This window comes from Condylostylus longicornis, unplaced genomic scaffold, assembly GCF_029603195.1.
Source record: "Condylostylus longicornis isolate FDR11 unplaced genomic scaffold, ASM2960319v2 ptg000076l, whole genome shotgun sequence".
Lineage (NCBI taxonomy): Eukaryota > Metazoa > Arthropoda > Insecta > Diptera > Dolichopodidae > Condylostylus > Condylostylus longicornis.
Genome location: NW_026578044.1, coordinates 383,796 through 411,684, shown reverse-complemented (window position 1 = coordinate 411,684; position 27,889 = coordinate 383,796). Strand labels below are relative to the sequence as shown.

The 27,889-nt window shown below is 24.8% G+C and overlaps 1 protein-coding gene and 1 long non-coding RNA gene across 3 annotated transcripts in view; one reads left to right on the top strand and one right to left on the bottom strand.

Moving 5' to 3' along the window:
• The window catches only part of LOC129612691 (uncharacterized), a 117,081-nt gene that overhangs the window by 27,168 nt on the left and 62,024 nt on the right, over positions 1–27,889 (top strand). For both annotated transcript variants that reach the window (XR_008697266.1, XR_008697265.1), the window contains 3 exons: positions 5,087–5,365; positions 13,660–13,762; positions 17,343–17,588. This is a non-coding gene — a long non-coding RNA (uncharacterized LOC129612691). The remainder of the gene's footprint in view (positions 1–5,086; positions 5,366–13,659; positions 13,763–17,342; positions 17,589–27,889) is intronic.
• The window catches only part of LOC129612690 (protein kinase 4-like), a 140,749-nt gene continuing 118,673 nt past the window's right edge, over positions 5,814–27,889 (bottom strand). The window contains exon 4 of the mRNA XM_055526445.1: positions 5,814–5,923. Within this exon, the coding sequence (XP_055382420.1) occupies positions 5,907–5,923 (17 nt within the window). The 3' untranslated portion in view covers positions 5,814–5,906. The remainder of the gene's footprint in view (positions 5,924–27,889) is intronic.

The following is a 27,889-nucleotide window of genomic DNA, read 5'->3' as shown; positions in this document are numbered from 1 at the left end:
GCCTGAAATTGTTTAGAATTTCTTTCTACTAGAATTTAATTTTACTTGTGCCTTTTTTTTTCGTTCTGTTTTGTTGAAGGTCTCTAAGGTTTAGTTTTCTTTTTCTTTTTGTCTTATTTTTGGTGAAAGAATAAAATACTCGTGTATTACTAATTCATTCTTTCTGTTATACAAGTATTATACATAAATCTTTTTGAATGTTTTTTTTTGCCAAATACCCTTTAGAAAATATCCTAATTTCATTACTCTTCCTTTAAAGGTTTTAAACCGAGAATGTTTTAAAATACTTAAATTTTTTAAAATTATTTTATTTTCTAGAATTCTATACTTTCAAAATGGTTTTTCTTATTGAAGTTAAAGAATAATGTATTGGTATTGCAATTACGTTCATGATAACTAATGGAAAAGGACCTTAATCGATATTGCTAAATTTTATTATAAAATGTATTGATTGCGTTTTATGGATTGTTGTACTTAATGAAATAAGGTTAAAATTTTAATTAGCAATTTTTTCCATTAAATAATTTAAATATGCGCTTGGGGGCTTTGTAATTATACCGTGTAATGCATGTCGCTGTTGGGCATGTCGTTTAGGTATATTTTTTCGGAAAAGTTGTTCAGATTCATCAGAAATGTAGGTGTCGAAGGGGCGCTCTAGATGAGGGGCGCTCATGAGGACCACAACACAACTATTAGGTAGCGATGTATCATCGGTCCAATCTGCAATATCGAGTGTATATTGCAGATTGGAATAATTTAATATGCAGTTTGAAATAATAAGATATATTGTGCAAATATTAGAAGTTATAGCAAATTATATGAGATTATCGGAATATAACTGTTCAGAACTATGTGCAATTCGATTTTCTTTGGTTTTTGCGCTTGATAATCTTCGATGATTCTATGATTGGTAACCATTATTTTCTTTTTCTTATCAAGTTTTTGGTGATACATGCTAATTATTAGACAATGTTCTAGTTTAAATTAAAATTTCTATCCTACAGTTAGTCTTAAACAGCTTTAAATTTAACAAGTTTTAAACAAATTTGTTTAAATATTAATGATAAAGAAACACAAAATAATAAAAAAAAAATACAACAAATAAGCTTCGTCCTTTTTCTCGGTTTTTTACTTCTTAATATTTTGTTTTATCTTAATTTATATAAAATGTAAAAAAAAAATTTTTTTTTTCTTTGTGTCCCATTTAAAGGACTTTTGGGTATTTCTATACTTGTAAATCTTTAAAAAATATACAATATTTTTTAAACATACAAACCATTTCATATATACAAAATGTATTACGAGAACCGATTGAAGGAGTTTTTAGAGAAAAAAAAAAGCAGAAGGACATAACAATAATTTTTATTGGAAGGAAAGAAAAACAAGAAAAAATCCTATACTCTTCATTTTTAATGCCTATATCCTGCTTGCAATTTGTATAGAGAGAGGGTCTGCTTTAATATTTATTGAAACGAAAAAGGATACACTTTAAGTGCGTGAATATTTTACTTAAGTATATTATCTTTATTTATCTTGTTTTTTGTAGTTTTCTATAAGAGAGAGAAAAAAGGCAAGAATTACGGAATTTATAAATGTTAGTTTTTGAACGACTACTTTATTTAAGAAAAAAAAAGGTGGTAATGAATTTGTAATAACGAAAAGATGTCGAAAATTTTCATTTATTTTTCTTTTCTAATATTCAAGAATTTTAAGTACCTAGTTTAGAATGTAAATTATATAAAAAAATAAAGTTCTCTTGGCATAATCTTCTTTTTTATAATTTTTTTTCGTTTCATGACATGCTGTAGAATTTCAAAAATAGTTTAGTAAAGAGGACATCATAATTTGAAATGTTATTTAATGTAGAATATTTTAAAATACATTGTCCTCTATTGTGGGCAGTCTAATTTAAGAATATGTACAGTTTGCATGAAAATATCGTCACATTTGTATTAGTATGTACTTCAAAGACAAAGCTTCCATGAACTTTGAGTTATGTAATTTTAAGTTCAATTAAGTTATTTTCATAGGTAAGTTGTTGGGGTTTTGCAAGTTGTCGGAGTTTTGCATATTCAATAATTAATTATGTCATTCTTAAAAATTCTAAGCTTGGTAGATAAATTTTTGAATATAGCACTGTAAATGTAGGTGCATTCTTAAGAGTATTTCTGGGAATATTCAACAATATTCCAGGACAGAAAAAATAGATAGAAAACGAGGTTTTTAAGTGAGATTTTTCCCCAACTTCAAATAGCCTAATTTAGTTACTATGTAACTACATCGAAAAAGGTCAATATTTTGATAAAAAATCTTTCTTGTTAAATTGACTTTAACTTACTGCTTCTTGTCGGGTAGTTTTCTAATTGAGTTACAGAATTGTTAGTGATTTTAAATTATAAATGCATTTATTGTTTCCATTCGATCGTTTGAACTTCGCCTTTTTTTTGTTATTCCGTATGATCTTATTTCATGGACATCCGCGTTTATTCAATTTTTTTTTGTTTTTTATTTTCTTTCGTGTTTAAAAACATAAAAAGAATGTTTATAAACAAAAAAAAAATATTTTAGAATAGCAAATATATTTTTATACATTAAGATATTTTTATGAGATGACATTCTTCAAGTCCAATATTTTTTTCCCTTTTAATAGCCTTTTTCTTTTAACAAAAAAAAAGAAAAGAAAATCGGAAACCCAAATATTTTTTCGTAGTTTATTCTCTTATGTACTCTTCTTGTTTCATGTACCAACAATAATTTGAACAAACCCAAACAGCACCACCAAAAACATTAAAAGGACACCACCCACACTAACCCGCCATCATATACCAAGTAGGTTGAAACTTTGGCGCCCCTCATAAAAATAAAAAAAAAAAGAAAAAGCTTGAAGACTGATTAAAGGTTTTCATCTTATTTTTATAGTTTTTTTTTCGTTTTTATTTGTTTTAAAATACAACATTTTGCAGATTAGGGCCGGTAATACAAAAAAAAACCAAATATTTTTTTTTAATGCTATAAGACTTAAGCTTTTATTTTATTTTTTCTCTAAATTTTTTAAATTGAATTTCGGGATATTAGGGAAATGGTTTTCAACAATAATTTCCTTCCATTTCTTATGACGATCGCATTTTATTTGTTTTCTTTTGTTCTCTTTTTTTATGTTTGTGCTAAGGTTTTTCCTCTATTTCTTCTCTATATTTGCGTTTAAATTTTAATAATGAGTTTTATTTTATTGTTTTTTATTTTTATTCATTTCAGTTCATCGGACATGCATAGGCCATAAAATTTTATTTTTTGTATGGTAAATTTAAATATTTCTTAAATGAAATAAAAAAAAATTGTGATTGGAATATGCTAAAGTATTAAGAATATTGCTGTCTTTTATAATATTTGGTTCTGATAAAGGTATTTGGCAAATTTTGTTTCCGTATAAAAGTTGAAAATCTTTTACATTCTCGAAATCTACTGCGAAGTTTGAAACGAACATGGAACCTTATTTTAACATAATCTAAACTGAATTCTTTCGAAGTTTTCGAATTTGCTTTTTGATTGAAAATGTTGACTTAGAAATCCCCAAGCTAAATCTAATCGTTATTCAAGGCGCCTGAAGCGTGAGATAAAGAAGTCAAAGACGAAACGGTGGGGCTTTTAATGTGTGAATGCAAGCTGGTGGCTCGCTTACGACTGAGATGCTTCGGAAGGGTCACCTCGGTGCAAGCCTTATGACTTCAAGTGGCTGCCATATTGCTATTTGCCAGGGACCTAAATATAGTGCTAATGTAGGTGATGATGGGAATCACAAAATATCCTATTACGTGAGAGGGGCCTAAGGACTTGACGAAAAAAAGGCGCCTCAAGGAACTTACTCAAAACTGTTGAATTATTTCAATTATCCATGAGGCTTCTTTTTGAGAAACCATAGCGAAAAAGTTTCCTACAAAGATATAAACTATTACTTTCCTTAACATATAAGAAATATTTGCTTCGACAAGCATTTGTTACTTTATGTTTGGCTTATTCTCGAGTTAATAAAATTAAAATTTCGATAAATTCAAAACTTTCCAATACTGTTAACCATCTGTACGATAAAATAAATATTTTAACTGTTCTCTTTTTTTTCATATTAAATTTAAAGGGACAACAATGTATTTTCCGTTTTTTTTTCATCTTCTTTCTTTAATTTTTTACAATATTATTGCGTCCTGTTGTAATATTTTTGTACATTTTTGTATAACACAATAAAAACAAAAATAAAAGAAAGGATATCATGTACAATTCTATATTAATGTATAAAAATACTAGATATAAGAACAAAAACAATTTAAATGAAACAGCATGGAAGTTTAGGGATGAATTCCATATTTTATATAGAAAAATTTCCAATTGAATTGAATGAATTTCGAAAGTTAGGGTATTTGGCGCCACATGAAAACAATTGAATTAATATAATCAATTTAGAATATAGAAAACAAAAATAAATAAAATAATGGAATAGAATGAAAAAATAAATAAATAAATTAAATGTTAAAAATTTTCAATACTGACTATTTTTTTGTTTTAAATGTGTACGCTGTCATTTGTATATAAAAAATATTTTGTTATTCTAAAAAACAAGAATTGTACTGTTTTGTTTTTAGAAATTTAAGAATAATTTTTTAAAAAGAGTTGAAAATTATTAGTTGTTTTCATGTAAATTCATGCTGAACATTTAATGTTCATAAAATAAAATTTATATTTTGTATTTAAATATTTTAAAATATAATATTGAAGGTAAATAAGTAAACTGAATGAATTAAATATATTGGATAGTTTTAATATAGAAGGAACAATTTTAAATCTAATAAAATAATTAAATACAAAATGTAATCTTTCAATTATAAAAATTGTTGTAACCGTAGTATGTATAAAGCTATTGATAATATCGATGGTTTAATTTGAAAGTTGCCTTTGATCATTTGCTATTTTAAAACTCTTATTTCCAAAGTAATGATGAACTCACTTTCAAAACAAGCCATCCATATATACGAAAATATTATATAGAAAATTTAATTTTACTAATGACTTTACATGTTTCTATTATGTATTTTAGGTATACGTAAAGTAATCAATATTACAAACGAAACCAGAGATTGTAACAAAAACTGGAACAAAAGTAAAATGTCACTTCAGCTATAAATTAATTATATTACCCATTAAATATTGTTAAGACTTCATAATCGAAATCAGGATTTGTAATAAAAAAGAAACTGGAACATAACTAATGAATGGCTCTATGCTGTAAAATAATGAGGCCTAAGAAATGTTTCTGAGATTTAGTAATCAAATGTAATAAACGAAGCTCCTGCGGGACCATTTGGATTTCATGCAGGTATGGTTTCCAATTTACTAAAGAAAATGTCTTCAATGTGTACGAAATACAACCGAAAATCAACTTTAATTTCTAAAATGAATATTATAAAATAGTTTAAAAATGCTTGTAATGTATTAGGATGAATAATTGATGTCATTGTTCCTTTCTTAGAGACATTTCAGACACAATATAGATGCTAACAGAGGGGTACCTTCAAGCACTATCAAAGTCTGTGGTGTCGAAATTAGGATAATTTTGTTATACTTTATTCTTTTTTAGTTTAAACTTTTCATTTCGTAATTATACTTCAAACCAACAAGGAAATTTTTTGGATTTGCTAAAGTTCCTTAAAATAACTTACTTAGTTTCCTTAAAATATCTTACAAGTTTGCTTCAGCGGTCTCAATATGCAATATAATTTTTTTATTTAATTTTTAATTAAAAAAAATGAATTTTAAATTAAAAAGAAATTTTTCAGTGAATAAAACTGATTTTCTCCTATTTTATTATGTTATACCAAATATTTAGTATGGGTCTTACTCATTTCTGCAATTATAAATCACTTTAAGCTCATACCTAAAAAGAAACAAAGTAAAAAAAGAATAAGTTTTAGTTAAATTTAATTTTTTTCTTGCTAAAATTAATTAATTTTTTTAATAAGTAAAATTACACAAAATTTTTTATTCTTTAAATTTAATCGAAAATTATTATTTTTCTTTAACAAAATAAATTAAAGTCAATAAAGTTTTTTGAAATTTTGAACATCAAAAGAAAGTAAAACAGCGATAGCAAAAGAAACTTAAAATTTCTTTAATTCAATTATTTGAAAATTTTATTGTTTTTGTTTTCTTTTATTACCATTACCACTATACTTAAATCACAAAATAACAATACTGTGTGTCATCTTCATCTTAAGATTTCAGTTTTTTTTTTTCTTAACAAACTTCATTTATGAATGAATGTATGCAATATGGATGAGCAAAGAAAAAAAATTTATTAACCAAACAACAAAAAACAACACAAAATTTTTAACCATTGAAAATCAATTGAATTTCACACTCAATTTAGGATCAAAATTCCCAAAAGTAACATAGTCATCATATCAGAATCAGAATTCAATTCGAATTCACCAGTACACACACATAAAGTTTCTATTCAAACTATAGAATCGGTTTTTGTTGAATGAAATCCTTATAATCCAAAAATTGAAATCCATTGTTACCGGAGCAAAAGTAAAAAAAAAAATTTCTTTTTTTTAAATTTTTCCAAGAAAAAAAAATAACAAAAAAGGAAACGAATCCTTGCGAAAAAAAAATTAGAAAAAGCTTGACATAACAAGATTTCATCTTGCACATCACGACAACAGCAACAGCAAGATTTTAAGATGGTGTGAAAGAAAAAAAAAACTTGAAAGAGAAGGATGAGAAAGAGCTGAACAAAAAAAATGAGATATTTTTTTCCTAAACTTCCTTTTTCCCAAAATACCTAAAGTCCTTTTGTCCTTAGACCTTTTCTGTCACAACAAAAATAAAAAAAATTGACTTCAGAAAATCATAAATAACGTCTATATAAATTATACCCTCACTATACACGTATGTGCTTATATACACATTATACACAAGTGTGCTTATATGTTAATGTATACCTGTTTTTGCAAATATCTCTAGTTATATTTGCATGTACTTCATAGCATGTTGATGTAATTTTGGATTTGTTAAATGTGTATGAATTGTATGAAATTGACAAAAGAATTGTTACAAACAAAAATCAAATGGAGTGGGGGTCGGGGGCTAAAAAAAAATTAGTTGCACATAACAACACTTAAACTCTTTTTTAAAAAAAATATCAAAACAGAAAAAACCGTAATTCTTCAACTTTATAGAACAAGCATGTACTTACTCTGAGTATATTGTTCGACTAAATATTATAGGATACGTTATAAAATTTCAATGAGCTATTCAACGAATACAAGCAGACTAACATTGGCATCCTTTAATGACCAGTTACCTGGTCATTAATGAAAAATTTTCATGAAAAAACGATGGAAATTACCGTATTTAGTACTATTTTCTTTCATAACAATAACGGGACTTTAAAAAACAACGGGTTTGGAAGCGCTTGAGTATATGATTAGAATCATTCAAAAATTTCATACAGAATTTGGCAAATGGCAAGTTCTGTATGAAATTTTTGAACAGCATAAAATGGAAAATAAGAATAAGATCCAAAAGGGAGAGATTAAGACTTAATAAATATGCAATACAAATTACTAACAATGAACCGGGGTTGTGCAATTGCAATTTTAAATCTTGTTTTACAAATAAATATATTATAGATACTAGAAATTGAAGATCGAATTCGGAATCTTAAGATTTTTACCTTAAAAACGGACGAATTGATAATATATTTATCACCTTTTATTGTATCCATCGTGTTTCATGATACCGATGACTTACAAAACAACCTTCAACAACAAAGGTTATTGTGGAATAATGTATTTCCTTTAACATTTCATATTACAATTTCCGCGATTCATATTTATTTTCGCTTTCTTTTCTTTTTCCCCATTTTATTTATACTTCAACAATGTATTGTCAAAAATATTGTAATGTAAAGTCGCGCCACTCTTTGTTAAAACTTATTACACCATTGTACATATGTCTGTATATATAATAAGTTTTTCGAATTCATATATGAGTAGACATACCATGTAAAAATATACATTCATATATATTATATGCATATGTATATGCAAGTGCTGAGTGTTGTAGCAAACAATATCATCCCTGTAATACTTCAATTCACCATATAAATACGTCAACCCAAACTGCCACCTGAGAACAATCAATCACTAAATAACGGTTAATTCATTTTTTTTCGTTTTCTCTTTTTCTCTTTTTCAAAAGGATTTTACCATTATTTTGTTTGTGTTTTTCGTTTTGTCAATGTTACTTAGATTCGATTAAAAGCAAACAAGGCAAAAATGACTGTTTTTTCTCTCTTTTTCAGCAAATTTGTAAAAATTTTGAAAAAGGTAATGTTTTGGAGTAAACGGCAGTTAGCTGTTCTGTCTGTTAGCTTATGTTTTGCAATATAAATATGATTTACAGAAGTAAGTTGAAAACTACAGAAAAAAAATTTTACTCACTATATCCAAACAAAAACACTTAAAAAAATTAGGAGTTTCCAAATATAGAGCTTTAATTTTCCACATAAGGCAGCAGGTTATAACGCTGAACAACGGCCATTTCCTGCCAATATCTGTTTTGAGCCTATAAATATCATATTTTCACCACATCATAAGCTTTAACCTATTCAGATTTTCCATTATTTCTAATAATAATTATTGGTAACAACGGAAAATGTGCTTCTTTAATTACACCATAATCGGTTAGTTTCCCCTAAAATTTCTGTTAAGCGAAAATATTAGATTTAAATTATATTATACCTATATTTGGTAAGAGCCGGAGGGTATAACTTAAATATTGTATTGAACATTGAATAAAAAGTAATCGAACAAAATAAAGGGAAAAAGTACCTCAATATATCCTAACTGTTAATGGTATTTGAAAAAAAATTTAAAAACAACAAAAATAGAGAGAAAACCTACATTTTTTAAAAGCAAAAATAAGAAAAATAAACCGCACATTAACCTAAACATAACGGGTTATACTCTTTTTTTTTTCTCTTTTCAATCCTCATACAATACAATGCCATCACCTATTTTTACATTTAATTTGAATGTGTGTCTGCATGTGTGTGTATCTTGTGCAAAAATATATTGAATTTGTGTACTCAATATTTTTGTTGATAGAAGAGTAAAATAAATAACGGTTACGTCCCGTTCAGGTGTTTATAGAATAGAATTTTTGTTTGAATTTTTTGTTTTTCATATCACAATATTTTTAGTTGAAGCACCTGTCAAACTCCACCATTAGGTAAATGGGCAAATAATTCAATAAATCGTTGAATAAATGTATAACGGTTAATAGGTTTTTCTTTTCAATTGAAAGGAAAACAAGAAAAATTGCAAAAAAAAGGAACTGAAAATAAAAAACGAGAAAAAAAGAGTTGATGATGTCAACTCTGTGATATTCGTATTGTTATCTGTTGGCGTTATTTACAATTCCCTTCGAACATATTTTCGCACCGAAATAATCCCTGCCGTATCACCATACTAATTTATGTAATATTTCAGTACTATACTTTTAGAAGTTTCTAAGTTATGGCCAAATAACTATTGAAGTTGTCTGTTAGCTACAACAAGGAGTCAAAAAATTTCAGCGATTCTTATCACCAAAAATATATACCATTTTGCTTGTGCAAAATTTCTTATAGCTTAAATAATTTCTGAGATATAGAGCTAAATAACTTTTGAAGTTGTAGGGCCGCTAGCCGAACTACTTGCTTTAATTGACATCCAATTTAAATATGGTTCCGGCATTATCTATTAAGAATTAATTGTGAAAATTTGGTGAGCTTACTTGAATGAGTTTTTGAATCATCGTTGGGATGGACGCGCAGACGACCTTGAATTCAACGCTAATCAAAAACATATACTTATGTCTATATCTCAAACCATTATTTCTTATAATATAGCATTACAAACGATAAAATAAATTTATAATACCTTACGTACATACGTTCATAGAGGTATAATAAAGCAAATGTGACTCCTGAGCTTTTAACTTTTTCAAGTCTTTTAATAAATTTTTGTTTTCTTCTTTTGTTTTTATTGGCTTTATTGATTTATAAAATTTTATTTTTTCTTGTAGAGTATTTTCAAATAAAAATTTTTATTTAAAGTACAAAATTCGAACCTAGAGTTCAAAGTTCTCTCCTAAAATAACAAAAACCCGAAATATTAATTTGTTTGTAATTACACTTGAAAAGGGCTTTTTTTTGGAATTTTCTTGTGGTATAGCAATTTCTAAGTATTGATCATATATTTTTGTCGAATTTCAAATGTGTACATACATATGTACAACAAATAAAAAAACAATTGGATTTGTTAATTTTTTAAGTTGATTAGAAATTTTTGTCAAAACTGTTTACTTTTATTCACGTAAAATTGCAGTTAAATTAAAAACTTAAAATGAAAACAATTGAAAAGAAAATATTCACAAAATTTTTTGGGAAATTTTATTTTTAATATAGAAATTGAGAGAAATGTTATAAAATTATCTACAGCTGAAGAATTCAACAACAAGTTGAAAATATTATGAAATATGATTTTAATTTTGATTTCATTTTAGAGATTTACTCAGGAAAAGGCTGGTCTATGCTTAATAAGATAACAGTTGGTTTTTGACGATGTACCATACGATTGTGTTGGATAACTACTTTTAGATATTTTTCGTATTCTTTTTTGATAGCAATACGAAAAAGATTTCTTGGAGATTTTTCTCCTAGTGGACTTTGCAAAATCATCTTCCGGAACAAAATAAGTAGAATTTTTTTAAAATAAATAGTCTTTTCGTCGGAAAAAGAATTTACGATGTTGAATTTACGATAAGACTCAAAGATCTAGAGTGCAAATTTTAAAATTCTTTAGAGTCTCCTAAGTTCTTACGAAAAGAACTTTCTTCCAAATCACTAGCAAAATTACTATTTATGTTTGTACGCTTGCATAAAAATTGATTAGTTTTCCAGTAATAATTAAATTGTCATAAATCACTCAACAATTTTTTCTATAATATTTTTTTAATGAATATTTCCAAAAATTCACCATCGACTTTTAAAAAATTAGTATTTTTGATTTCTATAAAATTTTAAATCAAATAATTATTTTTCACTTAAATTTGAAATTGTAATTCTTATAAACAACTGATCTTATTAATTTGATAAGTAATAAAAATAATTTGTAAAATGACTATAGTTATTCAAGGATTTGAAATATTTTCTTCCGAAATGAAATTTCTCTCTTTTTCTTTTTCGAATTTTCCTCATTTTCATTTCCATTTTTTAATTTTGGAAATTTCTAAATATTTTCTCTCTATTTTATTAAATTCTTAAAATTCATATAAAAATTTTTACTGTTTGAAATCTTCTCAAAATTTCTGGGAAGTGCCTATCCAAATTAAAAAGTAAGTAGGTATGAAAAAAAAAAGAAAAAGGGAAAATAAAACGAATTCTTCCAATTTCAAAATATTATTTTTATTATTATTTATTATCATTATTATTATTACTACTCATATTATAGATTATATTTATTGTATAAAAAAATTTTTTTAAAGTGGATCTCAATATGAATTTCAATCACATTTTCTTTGTGTATAATATGAAAAAATTTCATTAAAATAAAACAAAATAGTATAAAAAGTGATGATTTTTTGACTGACATAAAAAAACAACCAATAAGTTTTCATTGTTATAATCATCATTATCATTATCATAAGGACGAAAAATTTTGAAATTCTTTAAGTAATAAAATAAGATAGGAAAACAAATCAAAAGTAGCAGACAGCAGTAGTAGTAGAACTATATGAAAAGAAATGAAAGTAAGAAAAAAAATTAAATAAATTTTTCCCTAGACGTCAATCAAAAGTCAAAAAGCTTTTCTTCCTACAGGATTTCTTCCATATTTCGATGGTAAAGTGCAAAGATATGCTAAGTAACAAATTTAAAATTTTATAGGGCATCATTCTACAAGTTTGCAAATTTGAGAAAAGAAGCCTGATAAATAGAATAACGCTATATTATTCTATAATTTTTATTCTTTGTGTTTTTTCTTATAACACTATAACTAATTTAACTTCAAATAAGTTTTTTTTAAATAAAATTAGGGTTTTTGTACAAAAGGGCACTTAGCATAAAATGACTATAATAATATTAAAATTGTTAATACAAACTGAGTTACCTAGCATATTTATGTTTTGTCGTTATATCCGTTTTTTTAATTGCTAAATTCTAAGAAAGCACAGCCTTTTTTTTGCTACTTAAACCACCTTTCACTTAAACTATTTAACCTCACCGATCTCGCAAACTAGTACACGTACATCACTAAAACCTATACCACAAAAAGCAGCGTTCTAAAATAGTTGAAATTAGAAAAATTGGTGTAAAGGACGCATTTTGAAAAATTTGTTACTTAGCATATCTTTGCTCTACATCATCGATATTATCCTTTTTTTTTGCCTCCCACTAATACAGTTCCTGCTTTCATAATAAAAATTCTAAATTTTTTTTTTTATCTTATTTTGCCCAAAAACAATAAGAACAGTACGAAACAAATCCCTAATAAGTTTTTACCCTAAATATTTACCAAAAATATTAGAGGAAAAAAAAAAACAAATACTTAAAAATATTTTCCTAAATTTTCATTTATTTTTTGTTTTATCAGTTATTTTCGATTTATTTGTTTATTTCTTTGTTTATTTTTATGCGTTTTTGTTTTCCTAAAAAATCCTTTTTCACTTCATTTCATTTTTCATGTTTCATGTGTATGGTGTGCGTGTATCAGAACCTTATGCCCATCAACCAAAAATCAACGAATATTCTCAAAGAGTACCTACAAATTTTGTACTTTCAATTCTTCTATTTTTACTATTGAACTTATTTTTCAATCGTATGCTCAACAATAATTCAAATCCTTTCAAAATCAATACACGAAAATAAAAAGGAAAATAAAATAAAAAAAATAAAAGAAAAACAAAATAGCAAAAAAAAATAAGAAATAAAGAGATTTTTGAATGCGTAACGTTATTTTATTAGGAAAATTCTTTAAAAAAAGGAAAGGATTGTTAAGGAGCCCTTAACATATGCCATACGACTAGTTTTTAAAAAATCTGATGTAGATCAGTAAATAACCGACCGTCGGTTATTTACTTTGTTGTGCATTGTCTAGTTTAGAGAAAATTTTACAGAAGATCATGAAAGGATGTTAGCAAACTTTCAGTTAACATACCTAGAAAAATGCAAATTTGGATCTTAGTAAAGTTTCGCTTTGTGCCAAGCGAACTCCCTGAAAAGTTCTTCAGTTAGATCAGAACTCAATTAAATCAAATATTCAGTTAAATTAAATATTCAGTTTAATCAGAACTCATATACTAAATTTCAAGAAATTTCATCAATTAGTTCTGTAAATAAGGTAAAAAATGTAAATAAAACTCACGTAAATCAAAATCGGTTCAGCCGAACTTAAGATACAAGCGCGGGCACACAGATCGCCGATCGCTATCTTTTGGAAGTACATAATATGTACCTTTGAAAAATATATGATCTTTGAAATTCTTTCACTAATTCTAAAATTTATATTTAGTTCTAGTAGTATTACATTAACTAATTTAATTCCTAATATTTTTTTATTTTAGACATCTTTGATTTTTGAAATATTTCCTAATGGATAGAGCAATTACACAAGTTTCGGATGCTATTTAAAATATACTGGTGCTTGGAGCTCAAATAAATGAATTCGTAAGTTGAATTTGAAAACTGTATTGTAATAGCTTATATGGAGCTTGACCAATTTCTGAGCATTAAGCTATTAAAATGCATTTTTTATTGACAAAATAAATTTAACAATTTAAAATTTAAATTATTTTTTGTATATTAATCGCATACGATATACGATTAATGAACAAAATTTTTTATTACAATTCAATTCACATTTAAAATTTCTAAAATTTAAATTTATACTAAAATTGTATTTTATTCCATTTTTCTGTAAATGTTTTTCGTATGTTAACTAATATTATCCTCTTATATTTTTTTAAATATCCTTTACTCCTACATTGAAGTAGTGAACAAATAAAAATATTGAATACATTGTATGTAATTTTGTTAAATGATTTTTTTTTTTATTTTTATAAAACTCATGTACAATTTATGTAAACTTTTTCATATTCAAATGAATTCAAAAAATATTTATTTTAATTTAGACAAAAACGTGATTGGTTTCACCACCTTTTTACTTCACCTATATAGGTACAATTACAGTTATTGTTTTATTATTATTATTATTGTTTCTATACATACATGTGTTTATTTTTGAGTTTTCGTGACAGCAATTTCAGTTTTATTTTCGTGTATGTATACAATAAAAAAAAAAAAATCTGATGTGATCAACACATAACCGACCGTATTGTTAAAGTATTGCATAAGATTATGAAAATTTCCTTTCAATATTTATTACATATTCTATGAAAGAATTATTTAATGTACTTAGAACAATGAAAATTTGGTTCTTATTACTGGTTCTTATTTCCGTAATCCATTTTGCCCTACAAAGTTTTCCAGTTAATTTCCCTAACAACCAGAACTTAAATATTATATTTCGAGACATTCCGTGAATTAATTCCTTAAATATGATCAAATATGAATAAAATCGGCTTTTATTGAAATTTCTGTTTTAAAGCCCTAATATTTCCGAAAAATTATCTGGAAAGACATCCGAAAACAAGACATACGAAATTTGGTATCATCACATGTCTTCTCTTATTGTATGCAATGCGGTCGATAAAAAGGATATTTTATATAAGAGTAGCGTGGTATTGAAATCAGGAAAATTTGGTAAAAATTTTTGTTTTCAAAATAATAGGCAAATAAATATTTTTTTTGTATATTTTGTTAGTCATTCTGTGGTAATTGTTTTAATTTACTAAATCTAATTCATGCAAAATGAAAAATAGAATTTTGGATCAGTACATACTCTATGATTATTTTTATTAAAAATAATTAATTTTTATTAAATAAATTTTAGGTATTAAAATTTTACAAAATATATTGATTTTAAATCCATTTTTCTTTTTAATAGTGAAAATTAAGTTCAATCATTTTTAATTTGTGACTACTTATTACTTTAAAGAACGGCTGTTTCTGCAAACGATTATTTTTTCCAATCCAAAACAAATGCTTAATATTTGGTTAGTAAAAAATTATGTTGTAGATGTAGATTATTTCCACTTTATTTCTTACTTTATTATGAACACTTTGTAAAAAAACATGGTACTTTTTCTTCTATTTTTTATCTATATAAAATAATTTAATTTAAAAAAAAAAACGTTACCAAATCTTATAAAAATGACTTTAAAAAGAAAAGATGAAAAACATGGAAAATTTATAAAATTGTATAACAGCAAAAGAATGAATTTTCCATATTGTTTAAATTTTCTTTATTATTAATATATTCTTTATTATTAGCCTCAAGTAAAATACAAAGACTTCTTAGTTTCATATTAAAGTAAAGAAAAAAGAAACCATAATTTCTTTTATGCTTTTGACTTCGTTTTTTTTTGTCACAGAATCAGTGTTTTACAAGGAACACTATGTGTTTTATTACATATATAAAATTCATGGATATGTCACGAAGCTTTTCAGTAACTTAAAAAATTTCCCAAGCTATATATGCATTATAAAAGTCGTGTAGAATATATTTTCTTTTAACTTTCTTAAGCAATTTTACCAATATACCACAATTATTAAAAGAGAATACTCTAATATAAAAATATTGTAAATTCACACATTATTAGACTTGATTTTTTTTAAGTCTTATCAAAGTGTTGCCTCTAACTCTATTTCAACACCCTATTTTTATATTATATACAAATTTTTACATGCTCGTCTACATGAGGCTATAAAAACAATTTTCAATTTTTTTGTTTTTAGGAAAATCTAAAAAAAACAGATTATGTATTTTTAAATCTATTTTTCGAAAAGGTATTACAATATAAACGAGTAAATTTCACATTAAACTTTATACTGCAGAATTTTTGTAATGTCCTGGACATGATGATGCACAGTCTCATTGTGCTTATGTATAGTTTTTTGCTAACCGTTTAAGAAAAATACCATGTTGGAATTCTCATTTTTCCAGTTAAGATTCTAAGTTTTCCTCATTAACAGTTGGAGCATGCTATACCAGGCAAAAATAGTGCCAAGTTTTGTTAATAAATTTAGAAAACGGAATGAATAAACAATTTTTTCAATAAAAAAAGTAGATGACAATGAATTATCAAAAAAATAGGTCACAGTTACTTCTGTTGAGAGAATAAATTGTAATAATATGCTTTACAATTCCTATCAACTGTATACACTTTCATAAAAGCTGGTGTAGCTGATAGCATTTGTACTACATGAGCAAGGTTTTATGACGTTAAACGTAAACACTCAATCAAAACCATAAAATCTTTGGTCGCTAAATTGCAATCTATTCCTTTTTCAATATTCAAAAAATAATTCCAAATATTTTGTTCTATTCGGAAATAATGCGTAAATTAGAATTCCGTTTTTGAGTCAATACCAAAAATCCTAGAAATATTAATGGTTAATACTATATCTTGTAGTAATCAGTGATAAATAAATTTATTTATGTACTAAACATACGTCATTTCTTTGTTTAATTGTTCCTATTTTTTATTATATTTTTGAACTCTATAAGAGCTTTCATTACCAGAAATACCACAGAATAGAGTGCAAAAAAAAACTTAAAGGATCGTACCAAAAATTTAAAGAAAAAAAAAATGTGTTTTCTCCTACACTTCTATTGTTTTTTTTTGTATTCTTCTACTTTAGAATGTGTCAACCTTGCAAAAAAAAAGCAAAAAATGAAAACGATTTAATTTTTCTTTTGTATTTTTTTTTCTTTCAATATAAAAGACAAAAGGAAAATGAAAGCTTGGAAAAAGTTTTTATTCTATTCAAAAATTTTCACACTTTTCACTTTTTTTTGTTTTTGTCGTATTTTACTACAAAATTATATTTTATGGTTTCTGGTTTTGCTTCTTTTATTCGATTTTTCGTTTTCGTCCTTTTTTTGCCAGGATATGCGAAAAACTTTGTCCTCATAATAACAACATAACCACATGTACTGATTGTGTGTTTTTTCTTATTTTTTCTTATTTTTTTTTTGTTCTTTTGCTCTCCTTATATTATATAAAGTTTTTCTTCCTGATGTGGCGCTTATGGCGATTAGTTTTGTTTTTTTTTTATTTATTTTTCTTTGTCTTTATAATTTTTTTTTTGTTATTTTAAAATATTTTGTTTAATTTTTTTTTAGCTTATTTTGCTTGATATTCCCGGTGCATAAGGACTTTAAATTTTAATATAAATGACAAAAAAACAACAAGCAAATTTTATATACCAAGAGCATATCACGTAGTAGGTGTTCAACCCCCAGTTTTTAACCATTGAATATTAAAAAAAAAAAGAAGTAAAAATTTTTTGGAAGTAAAATGTTAATGGCTCTAAAGATGAGATGAAGTTTTTTAATATTCCAGAACACTCGAACTGACTTCAAATATGGGTATGTATATATATTTTTATAGGTATATAATATACAAGAGTAAGTAAATATTTAATATGCATATGAGTATTAATTGCATTATAAACTAAATGTGAAGTGGATTGAACTTTTAACATTGAAATTCTTTTTTTTATTACATAAATTATGCATATATGTACTTACATAACTTATAGTTGAATTTTGATGAATTATGTATATGATACGTGTGAGAAATGTCAAATACACTTTTTAGAAATTTGATTTATAATACATGATTTATAAAATATTTTGTACCTTTCGTTGTTTATGGTATACATTATAAAATTGTATTACAAGTGAATTTTGGATTTCGGATTCAAATATTGAATGGAATAGTGTGTCCTTAGTAAAAAATATATAGGAAATTGAGAATCGAAATCACAGTAACATTCAAGATAATAAAACACTTTTCCGTTTTATATGTTAAAATAAGCGCGGAGTGATACGAGGAAGCTTCATTTATATTTTAAAATCGAATTTTCTCTTTAGGTGTCTTTTATTTGCTCATTTCTTAATTTTATTCATGTAACATCTCTGTCGAGATATCATGATTCGATTGACTCGTATAAGATTATAAATATTTATTGCTATTATAATTCAATTAATAGGATATTTTTAAGAAACCGTTTATTTAATTTTTCAAATGATTTGGAAATATTGTACTACATAATATAAAGTTTCATTTAGAGTTTCAAACGTTTTAGCTTTATTGAACTCTACCTAAAAATATATGCATTCTTTTATAAAATGAACTAAGAAAAACAGTATTTTAAATAAGTTTGAGTTGTATTTCATATAAATCCCAGAATATTTACCCTAAATTAACAACAAAATATAAATATCTTTAAATTAATTGTATAATTTCTAAGTATTATTATAATTTTTATAACAGTATTTATATTATAGTACAGGATCGACGGCGGGTTTGATTTTATTATTAAGCAGAAATCACAAAATTCTGTCGGGTTATTGCAATTGTTTGCTTGTTATTGCAAATAATTGTTTTGTTCTCTAATTAAAACTATTTTGTCTAAGAATATTTTGTCAAAGTTTCGCAGATCCTTATACGTGATCATGGTGCACTGTCACCTCGGTTGTACAAATCTAGATAAACCCGTATTTCGTATAAAAAACTCATTTTGAACAGACGGACAGAATAAAGTATCCTAAAGTTAGTTGATAGAATTTAATATAAAATATTTCCACTTTGGCATGTTATAATAGAAAATTATATGAGAAATATTAAAACAAAAAATGAGGAATAAAGTAAAATTTGTGTAAACTTTTCTGAAACAAAAAACAAAAAACTTTTCAATTCTAAATTTTGTTATTTTCCTTGTTTTTTTTGTCATTATTATTACTTTTTAAAATATAATCATTACTTCCTTCAAAATTTTCAATTTTTCTGTTCTCATGATTTATTCCACATACATAAAATCAACTCATATATATTATGTAGTAGTAGTAAAGCACAGAATAATACTATATTAGTATTTGGTTGTTTGTAGAATAAAGAATAAATTAAAAAAAAAAAACTTTTTCACTCCCGGAAAAATAAAATTTATATCATATGAGAAACTTTTATGAAAAAAAAACTAAAAAGTGTTCAGAAATTATTGAAAATAAAATAAGAAAATAATAACAACAAATAGTTTTATACTGAGAAAATATGTAAAAAGATTTTCATGGTTGATTTAAAATTTTTGAAGAATTTTTTCTTTTAAACATGAATATTTAAATATTCAAGGAGAATAGCTACATATAGAAAATTCAAAAGAAACTATGACTGTCATAAAAAAAAAAAGAATTTCTTTACCAGAAATAAAGTTACTCCTTTTCTTGCTAGAAGTGGTTTTCCCTATTTGCATATTATTATTATAAATGCTAATGCACATAATCACTTTAATATAAACTCAGATGAAAGTGTACATATTGTGTTAACCCTAATATCTACATAAGAAGCGTATTATAAGAAGATTATTATAATTATATTTAAAATGTATACTTAATGTTACAATATAAGTACTATTTAACTAAGGTGTAATTTAAACCAACTCTATTTTTATATAGAATATACATAGTGTAAATGCACTATGTAATATTCATATTAAATTTATTCAATCTTATAATGGATATAAAATTTGTGGTTTTAAAATCTTCTTTCTTTTATCGGACTTTTATGACATTCTATATTGTAATATAACTAATATTTAAGTACATAATTATTATATTCTATGTATTCATTATTAAGTATAACAACCAAAAAATTATATTAAAAGATTTTACATGTATAGAATTTTATAACGAAAAGAATTTTTTACTCATTTTAATCATAATCATAATATTATAATAACTTAATCATATAGCTTTAAAGTAATAATAATGATAATTTAATAATTGCAATTTTAAACAAAAAGTAAATTGTGGTAAAGATGTGTGGTTAATATTCAAAGAGTTTATAAATTATACATACATACTTAATTATAATATGTAAGTATATTATGGAAATATGTAGTGATTGAATAAATAATTTTTAATTAAATAATATAAAATTTATTTGAATATTTTTTTAATTATACATATATACAACATTAATTTTAGAATGCAACTGCAAACGAATATAAATATAAATATGAAGTGGATTGAATTCAATACTTGAAGGTAAATTGCTGCTTTTTAATGGTGGATCTATTTAAAAGAGGAAAAATGGCAATAATCTAAAAGGACAAAGAATGAAATATTTAAAAAAGAGGAATAAAAATACAGTAGTAAATTTTCGCAATAAAATAATATAAAAATTATTGTACTCGCTTAGTTGATAGAAAATTTTCTGAAATAATTCCTAAGTAGGGCAGTAGAATATTTATTATAAAGTATGCTTAAATATTAAACAAACATAAGTGTAAACTAAAGTAGCAAATCTAATAGTAGATAAATTCTAATTTCAATTAGTATAGTATAAATCAAAAATGTCAGACATAATTATGTACATAATAACATTTACAGAACGGAACTATTTTCGATTAAATTTAAGATATTATAATATCTAATTGGTTGCATTTTATCAATTAAAACTAGTAAACGCTTGTCTTATTTAACAATTTAATTTACCACTACACTTATTCAACTTAAGCAATTTAATTTACTTTATTGTGTAGTTGCATATTGTTTCCAAATTTTATTGTTAAAAATCAGTACGATCGACCATATGATATTGTGTGATTATTAACTCACAGATTTTCACAAAATAGAAATATATCCAATATTTTTTTTCTAGATATTTAAAATTTTAATGTTGTTAAAGGAGGAAATTATTTAAATATTTTAAATTTAAATTTTTATTTCTAATATCAATTTACTAGAGTAAAAATTAATTTAATTATCTTAAATCTATATCTAAGTATTTAAATTAAAAAAAAATAAAAGTGCAAATACCACACAATCCCAAATTGAATACCATTTTAAAATAAAATGATAACAAAGAAAATGGTTGTACACTCACACTTTCATTTCCTTAAAAGTTTAAAAATATTGTAAAGAAAAAAAAGGATATTTATAATAGTCAACAAAGTCATTGTTATTTTGTACACAGAAGCGCCCTTAAATGGGGATATATTTTTATTCACAAATTGTGTAGTGTGTACATATATATGTACTTACATAAAAGTAAAAGCTAGTGTGTATTAAAAATTGAAAATTGCTACCCACCTTTTTCTTTGCTCTTTTTTTCCAAGTATAATACAAAAACTATTTATTTTTTAAAGTGTGTATTATATCCTTAAGTACATGAGATTTATATTATTACATTATATTATATTATAGATTTCATTTAGTATTTGTATGTTTGTTGTAATAAATGTGTTTGTATATGGTTTGTTCTATTATACGTTCTATATTGTAATATATGTATATAGTTAAGTTTTATAACAATAGATTTTAAAGAAAATATTCTGCGGTCAATTCCATATGGTCTATACTATGTACATAATTATTGTTAAGTTTCCTAAAGGTATTTAAAAAGGGACTATTTGGGATTACAATATATACATTAAAGAATATTATGCATATCTATATCTTTTGTTTCTTCATAGCAACTTAATATATATATATATATCATTCAAACATAGCAAGTGGTATAGCAAAAATAAGAGTACAGTAGTAAGAATTTTAAGGAATAAGATTTAATTTGAACAAATTGGTTATGTTTAGACAAAAACACACATATTTAACTGTTTAGTATTATGTACCTTTTTTTAAACATATAGAATTTTCAAGAAAATGTGTGTTCAGGGTATGATGTGAATGCTATAATTTTGATTATTAGCTCTTTTGAAATGTGTTCACATCATTAGGTATAGGATTGCAAGGAATATTATACTAATTTTTTTCAATTTAACAAAAGAAAGAAATGTTCTCTTTAAATACCTTCTAAGGAAAATAAGTTTAGCACTTTAGCTTTAAACTTTTTTACTAAGATTATGGAATTTTTTTGTAAAAATTTAAAATTTTAGTTAGGAATTTGGAATTTTTGATTTGTAACATCAAAATTTTTCTAAACACTTTTAAGATTTGTCAGATTTTTATACAATTATGTTGGATTTTTTAAAAATTTTCAATTATTTTCGATTGATACAAAAAATAATCATATGTAAATATTTAAAATATTAAAATTTCCAATTTCTAAATTAAATCCAATTCCTTATATCTCCTAAATTAATGCAATTTTTGTGATAATCAAAAAAGTGAAGTGGACTAGTATAGAACACATAATTTTGATAATCTTAATATCCAAAAATTTTCTAAATCTTATATTTTTCTATATATTTAAACTAAAACACAGTGACATAATTAACAGTTTTTAAAAATTAATTTAACATTCTTTCCGAGAATTTTCAAATTAACTCTATTATTTTGTCCTTTCTTTTATTAGTAAACGCCTACATTAATAGCATCTTTAAATCTTTTATAGGACATTTAGTTTTCCTATAAATTTTAAAACATTTTAATTATTTTATTTTTTAAAAAATTATGTTCCATGTAAATTAAATACTCCCCTAAGTCTGGATGATTTAAAAAGATGTATTTGTTTTTTTTTGTGCAAGGACAAATTGTACTGACTAAATTATTTTTTATATAAATGATTAAATAGTGTATATACTTATTTGTGTGAGCATGAATATGCAGTTGAATGTGGGCTTTACTTTTAAATAAACGATTATTTTCCGTTTTTTCTTTAGTCTATATTATAACAAAGGGTATAAAGTGTTACTTTGCTTTCTATTACTACACTATAGATTCAATTTCCTTATGTTATGACCACCGCACCGGACCACATTTAAAACTTTGTGGTAAATGGATTTTAATTTTAATAGTTTTTTTTATCTTTACATTTTTCTCTACATTCTTCCGGTAAATCTGTTTTTTTTTTTCTTTCTGGAAAATTTAGATTAACCATAGAGGAGGGAGCTCTTTTCATAGTTCTGTTGTTTTGATTTCTCCACATAAACAAAATGTTTTTCAACTGCTTTTCAGGAAAAATTATTTTTTCCTTGGGACAAATATTTTTTTGTTGTCAAATTAATTACATTATGATTAATTATTTTATAAAAATTGTAGAAAAAAAGACCTTAAAAGGTAGAAATATTTTAAAGTGTCTGAAACTATGTGAATATTGTGGACAGACTGCATAAAATTTTAAAGTGTTAGGATTGTTGAATAACTTCAGTTTTAAATTATGTTAGAATTTAAACTCACTCATGTATATAAATCGAATATTGTCGAACAATGTTTCTCACTAAATAATGCTAGTAGTGTTTGAATCTTAAACACAAGTTATAGTCAGAATTAGCTGGAATTTTTAATAACTTTCACTCTTCTTTTCCATTTTAAATACTAATAAATTCAAAAATTACTGTATACTTATACATAATTTAAATGAAGTACAAAAAAGTTGTACAAAACCCATGCTCTTCAAATTGATAATCAAAATGTTAATGAAAATCAACTTACAACACTTTGGTTTATATAATTTGCCTTAAGCATATTTCACTAAGACTTTATTATTATAGTTCAATCTGTATAATATGCAAACATTTTGATGATATTTTAAATTGAGGCTTTAGATCCCACAACATTATAAATTTTTTGTCCCATACTCTATAAATAATAATTAAATTTTGTCTTTTTAATGGTAAGCTCTCATATGCAATGGCAGTAAATATTTTTATAAAAATTGTGATATATTAACTGGCATATAACTCACCACCACAGGGGGTTAATTTAAATATCCAAAACGATACCTTAAATGTTTTGAAAATTGTATATAAAATACAAAAAACTTAACACTTGATAGCCTCCTTCTATTTTTTCAATTTTTTTTTTTTTTACTTTTTCAATAGAATATTTTTAAACCTAAAACAACAGGCAAAGATATGGTTGGTCATTATTATTTGGCGAAAGAATAGAATGGGAGCTAGACGTACAAAAAAAAGGATCTATATCTACATATTTTATAAAAATATAATAAAATTAATTGTTCAACTTTCAGAAGAAGTGTTTGATCACATTTGAAATTCAATATAAAAAATCATTTGCGTGAACCACAAACGTAATCAAATATACTGAGAAATGTTGTGCTGTGTATTAAAAAAGTGTAATAAAGGGTCGTCCATTAATGGTATATTAAATGGGTTATAACTGTTGTTTGAGTCAAATTTCTGCAAGACCTTTTAATCGAAGTTGCTCCATAATTCATCAACTATTTGAAATATTTTATGGAAGTTTAGTGTCGTATTTAGCTTTAACCTTACAAAACAAACTAAAAATGGTCTTTATCAAAAATTCAAACATATATGCGCATAATTTTTTTAATTTTTTCACATATCTGTAATTATTTGCAGAAATTGCATATAGCATTAAATATAATTAGGCAGTTGAAAGAACCATTTTAGTTATGAAATAAGTATGATACCAAAATTTCTGCCAATTTGGTTCAATAGTTATTACGGTGATCGGATAATAAATTTGAAATTAAAATCTAAATTACTATGTTAACTTTTGTGCGTTGTTCGACAGCACATTTTGTTTTTTACGACACAAATTTGAATGACCATTCGTAAATAGCTCAATAGTAACACTTTATCCTTCTGGAAGACACCTTTTAGTCACATTGGACGCGAGTGCTAATATTTAGCGTACATTTTCATATACCTTTCCTTTCTATTCAATTTTTTTATTTTAAATCTTATTTTCCTAGGTGTGGGTAAATTACAGGACTAAAAATTATTTATAATATACGTTATTTATATAAGAGTTAAATTTAATTGTATATGCGTGTATATGTTATAGATTATAATCTGTCCGAAAGGATATATTTTATTTATTCCGTATCACTATTTTGCAATTTTAATTTTTATTTACTGTTTCCGTTTCCTCATTGTCTCACTAACAGTAATTTATGATTTTTGGGAAAAATTAAAACAAAATCCGAAACATTATGTATGTATAAGCTTAAATTAAAAAAAAATAAACAAAAAATAATTACTATCTGCGCTTATTAAATGAACTTTCTGCTTTTCCAAAATAAATTCTTCTCTGTGCAGTTAATTCTAAAGTGAATAGCTAGTCCTTAGCTCTCTATAATATATAAAACCTCATAACTAATAAATTACAGAATATAATTCTTATGTCTGATATAATATGTCTTGTTCATAATTATTCAAACTTGGAAATAAATTCTACTTGCTTAATTCCTCCTTCTTTGAGAATATTAAACCTTTAATTATAATCTATATCTATTCTGTACTATACATAATGAGCGTAAATGTCTAATATTTTCATTTACAGGACAACACAAAATTATATGTAGTAATGTACATAAATATAATACATGTATGTATACCATTATGTTATATAGTGATTTTCAACAAAATATGGCTAGCATAAAAATTGCATAATTACTGTTATTTATTATCTTTAATAAAAAATCACCATCATCATTAGTTTATTCGTTCTACTCTTATTAATATAATCTATATAAGTATAATGAAATTATGCCGAGACAAACTAAATCGAGTTAGTTTACTATATTATGTACATATATATGAACATAATAATAATCATAATTATTAAGGCAGACTTATAAGTATGTTTGATATTGAAATGCATGACTAAATTCAAATTGTTCATTAAATATTGTAGATAGAATTAAAAAGAGTGAGGGTCCACTATATACTTTCTTAAAATGAAATTAAGGTCACATTTATATGTTTAAGGCAAAAACATAAATATAATTGAAGAGTATCCTTATACTTACATAGAATCTAAATTTAAGATCTTCAATAAATTTCATTATAGTTACGTTCATATGACTGTGTGTTTGTAATAGAAGTTTTTTTTCTTTTTGATATCATAAAATCTACACTAATGTTTGTTGCATTTAACGCAAAATTAACGCTTTTCAGAAAGAAACATATAGTATATAAATGAAAATGGAATATGAAATGGTGGGTGAAACATTATGAAAAATAAAAAAAAAATTCTTAATAATTTTTCTACAACATTTCTGCAATTTTATTCTTTTTATTTTAGGACACACATTGTATTTAATTATGACGGGTCGAAATAAACATACATCAACACACTTTAATATTGTAGTAAATTATTAGATTACTAACTTGGAAGGTTAGAGAAATTGTAATTAAAAAAAAGTTATTATATTACAGTAGAATGTTTCTCAGAGGCTAATCTGTAGACATTGAAGTGGTTGGTTTTTCTAAAGAAAACGCAAGAAGATCAAAATTATAATTGAAGAAAGCAACTTTACTATAAACAGAAGTTGAATGCCTTTTTTAGGTTTTAAACATAAAACAACTGAAAAACAGCTGAGATTTGAATGAAATCAAGATATTTTTTTTTTGGTTCCAAGTTTTTTTAAACAGTGGTTTCGTAATCACATATTTCCGTAATTCCGATTGATATGCTGTTGAAACTTTGCATGCGAAATTTTGGCATTACAAAAGAAAAATTACAAGAGCAGAAGCGTCAGCGATCTGCATTATCGTTATTTAAGGCTCCCGTGAACATAATTGCAAAGAACATCGTGAAAAAAAGAATTTTAGAAAATTAGTATAAATTCAAAGCAATAGCGAAATACCTAGAGACAGCGTTGCGGAGGATTTAATACGATATTATTTGCAACAACAACTTCATTATAATATTGTATGCCTTTCATTCTACATGAATTTATCTTGCACCACCAGCAACTGCAATACTCCGTACGTGTGATTTATTTTGGTTTTCCTTTTCCATTTGTGGTAAAACCAAAAAATATTTAAAAATATGTTACATTACTTTTTTCTGCAAAAGGGTCATAATTATAATTTTTATTTTTACTTACGGACTACTGAGAGAAGGATATGCTTCACCGTAAATTTAAAGAAATTAATTATTACTTTGATGAAATAACGGCATGTAAAAAATGTCATTAAATTTTTGTATTTTTCTAATATTTTATTCACATAATGTGCACAATGTATACATATTCAGTACGTGCAAGAAAATAAATTTTTGAACATATACTCATTAAAATCTTTAATAAAAATTACTAGAACTGTACTAAAAATTAAATAGAACTCTGTTAGATGACCTAATTTAACGATGAAATTATAAGGACATTGCTTAGATTATCGTTAATTTACATGTAATTAATTATAATTGTGCCAAATAGAATGGACATTTAATTGCAATTACTTTTAAGAAATCGGAACATTAACATCTCTTCCGAAATTTCTATTCATAAATAAATTTTAATTATTAGTTAATAAATTTTAATAATTAATATATGTATATAAAATATACGATTTTTCTGACTAATTTATAGAATCATGTACTTAATTTATCGTAACATAGTTTTTTAAATCTATAACTTTTCATAAAGGCTCTAAGAAAACCTTTGCATAATGAAAGGAATAACACAAAAATTGAATTACATGTGTTTAGTTTTATAAGATATTTGAAATGAGACTCAAAATCTAAGACTTTATTCACTATAATATTTTAGAGAGCATATTGCAAAAAAAAGGTTGTTTCTCACAGGATACTACAATGAGAAAATAATCTAAAGGATCAATTATTAATTACGTATATGCTATTAACAATGAAAAAAGACTGCCCTTAACAGTAAATGTAATTGTATGTTATGAGAAATCACATCGCATTTCAATTGCAAAGCAGTTGTAGTATATCCATGGACACTATTACTTGTTTATCTTGCAATTTATATA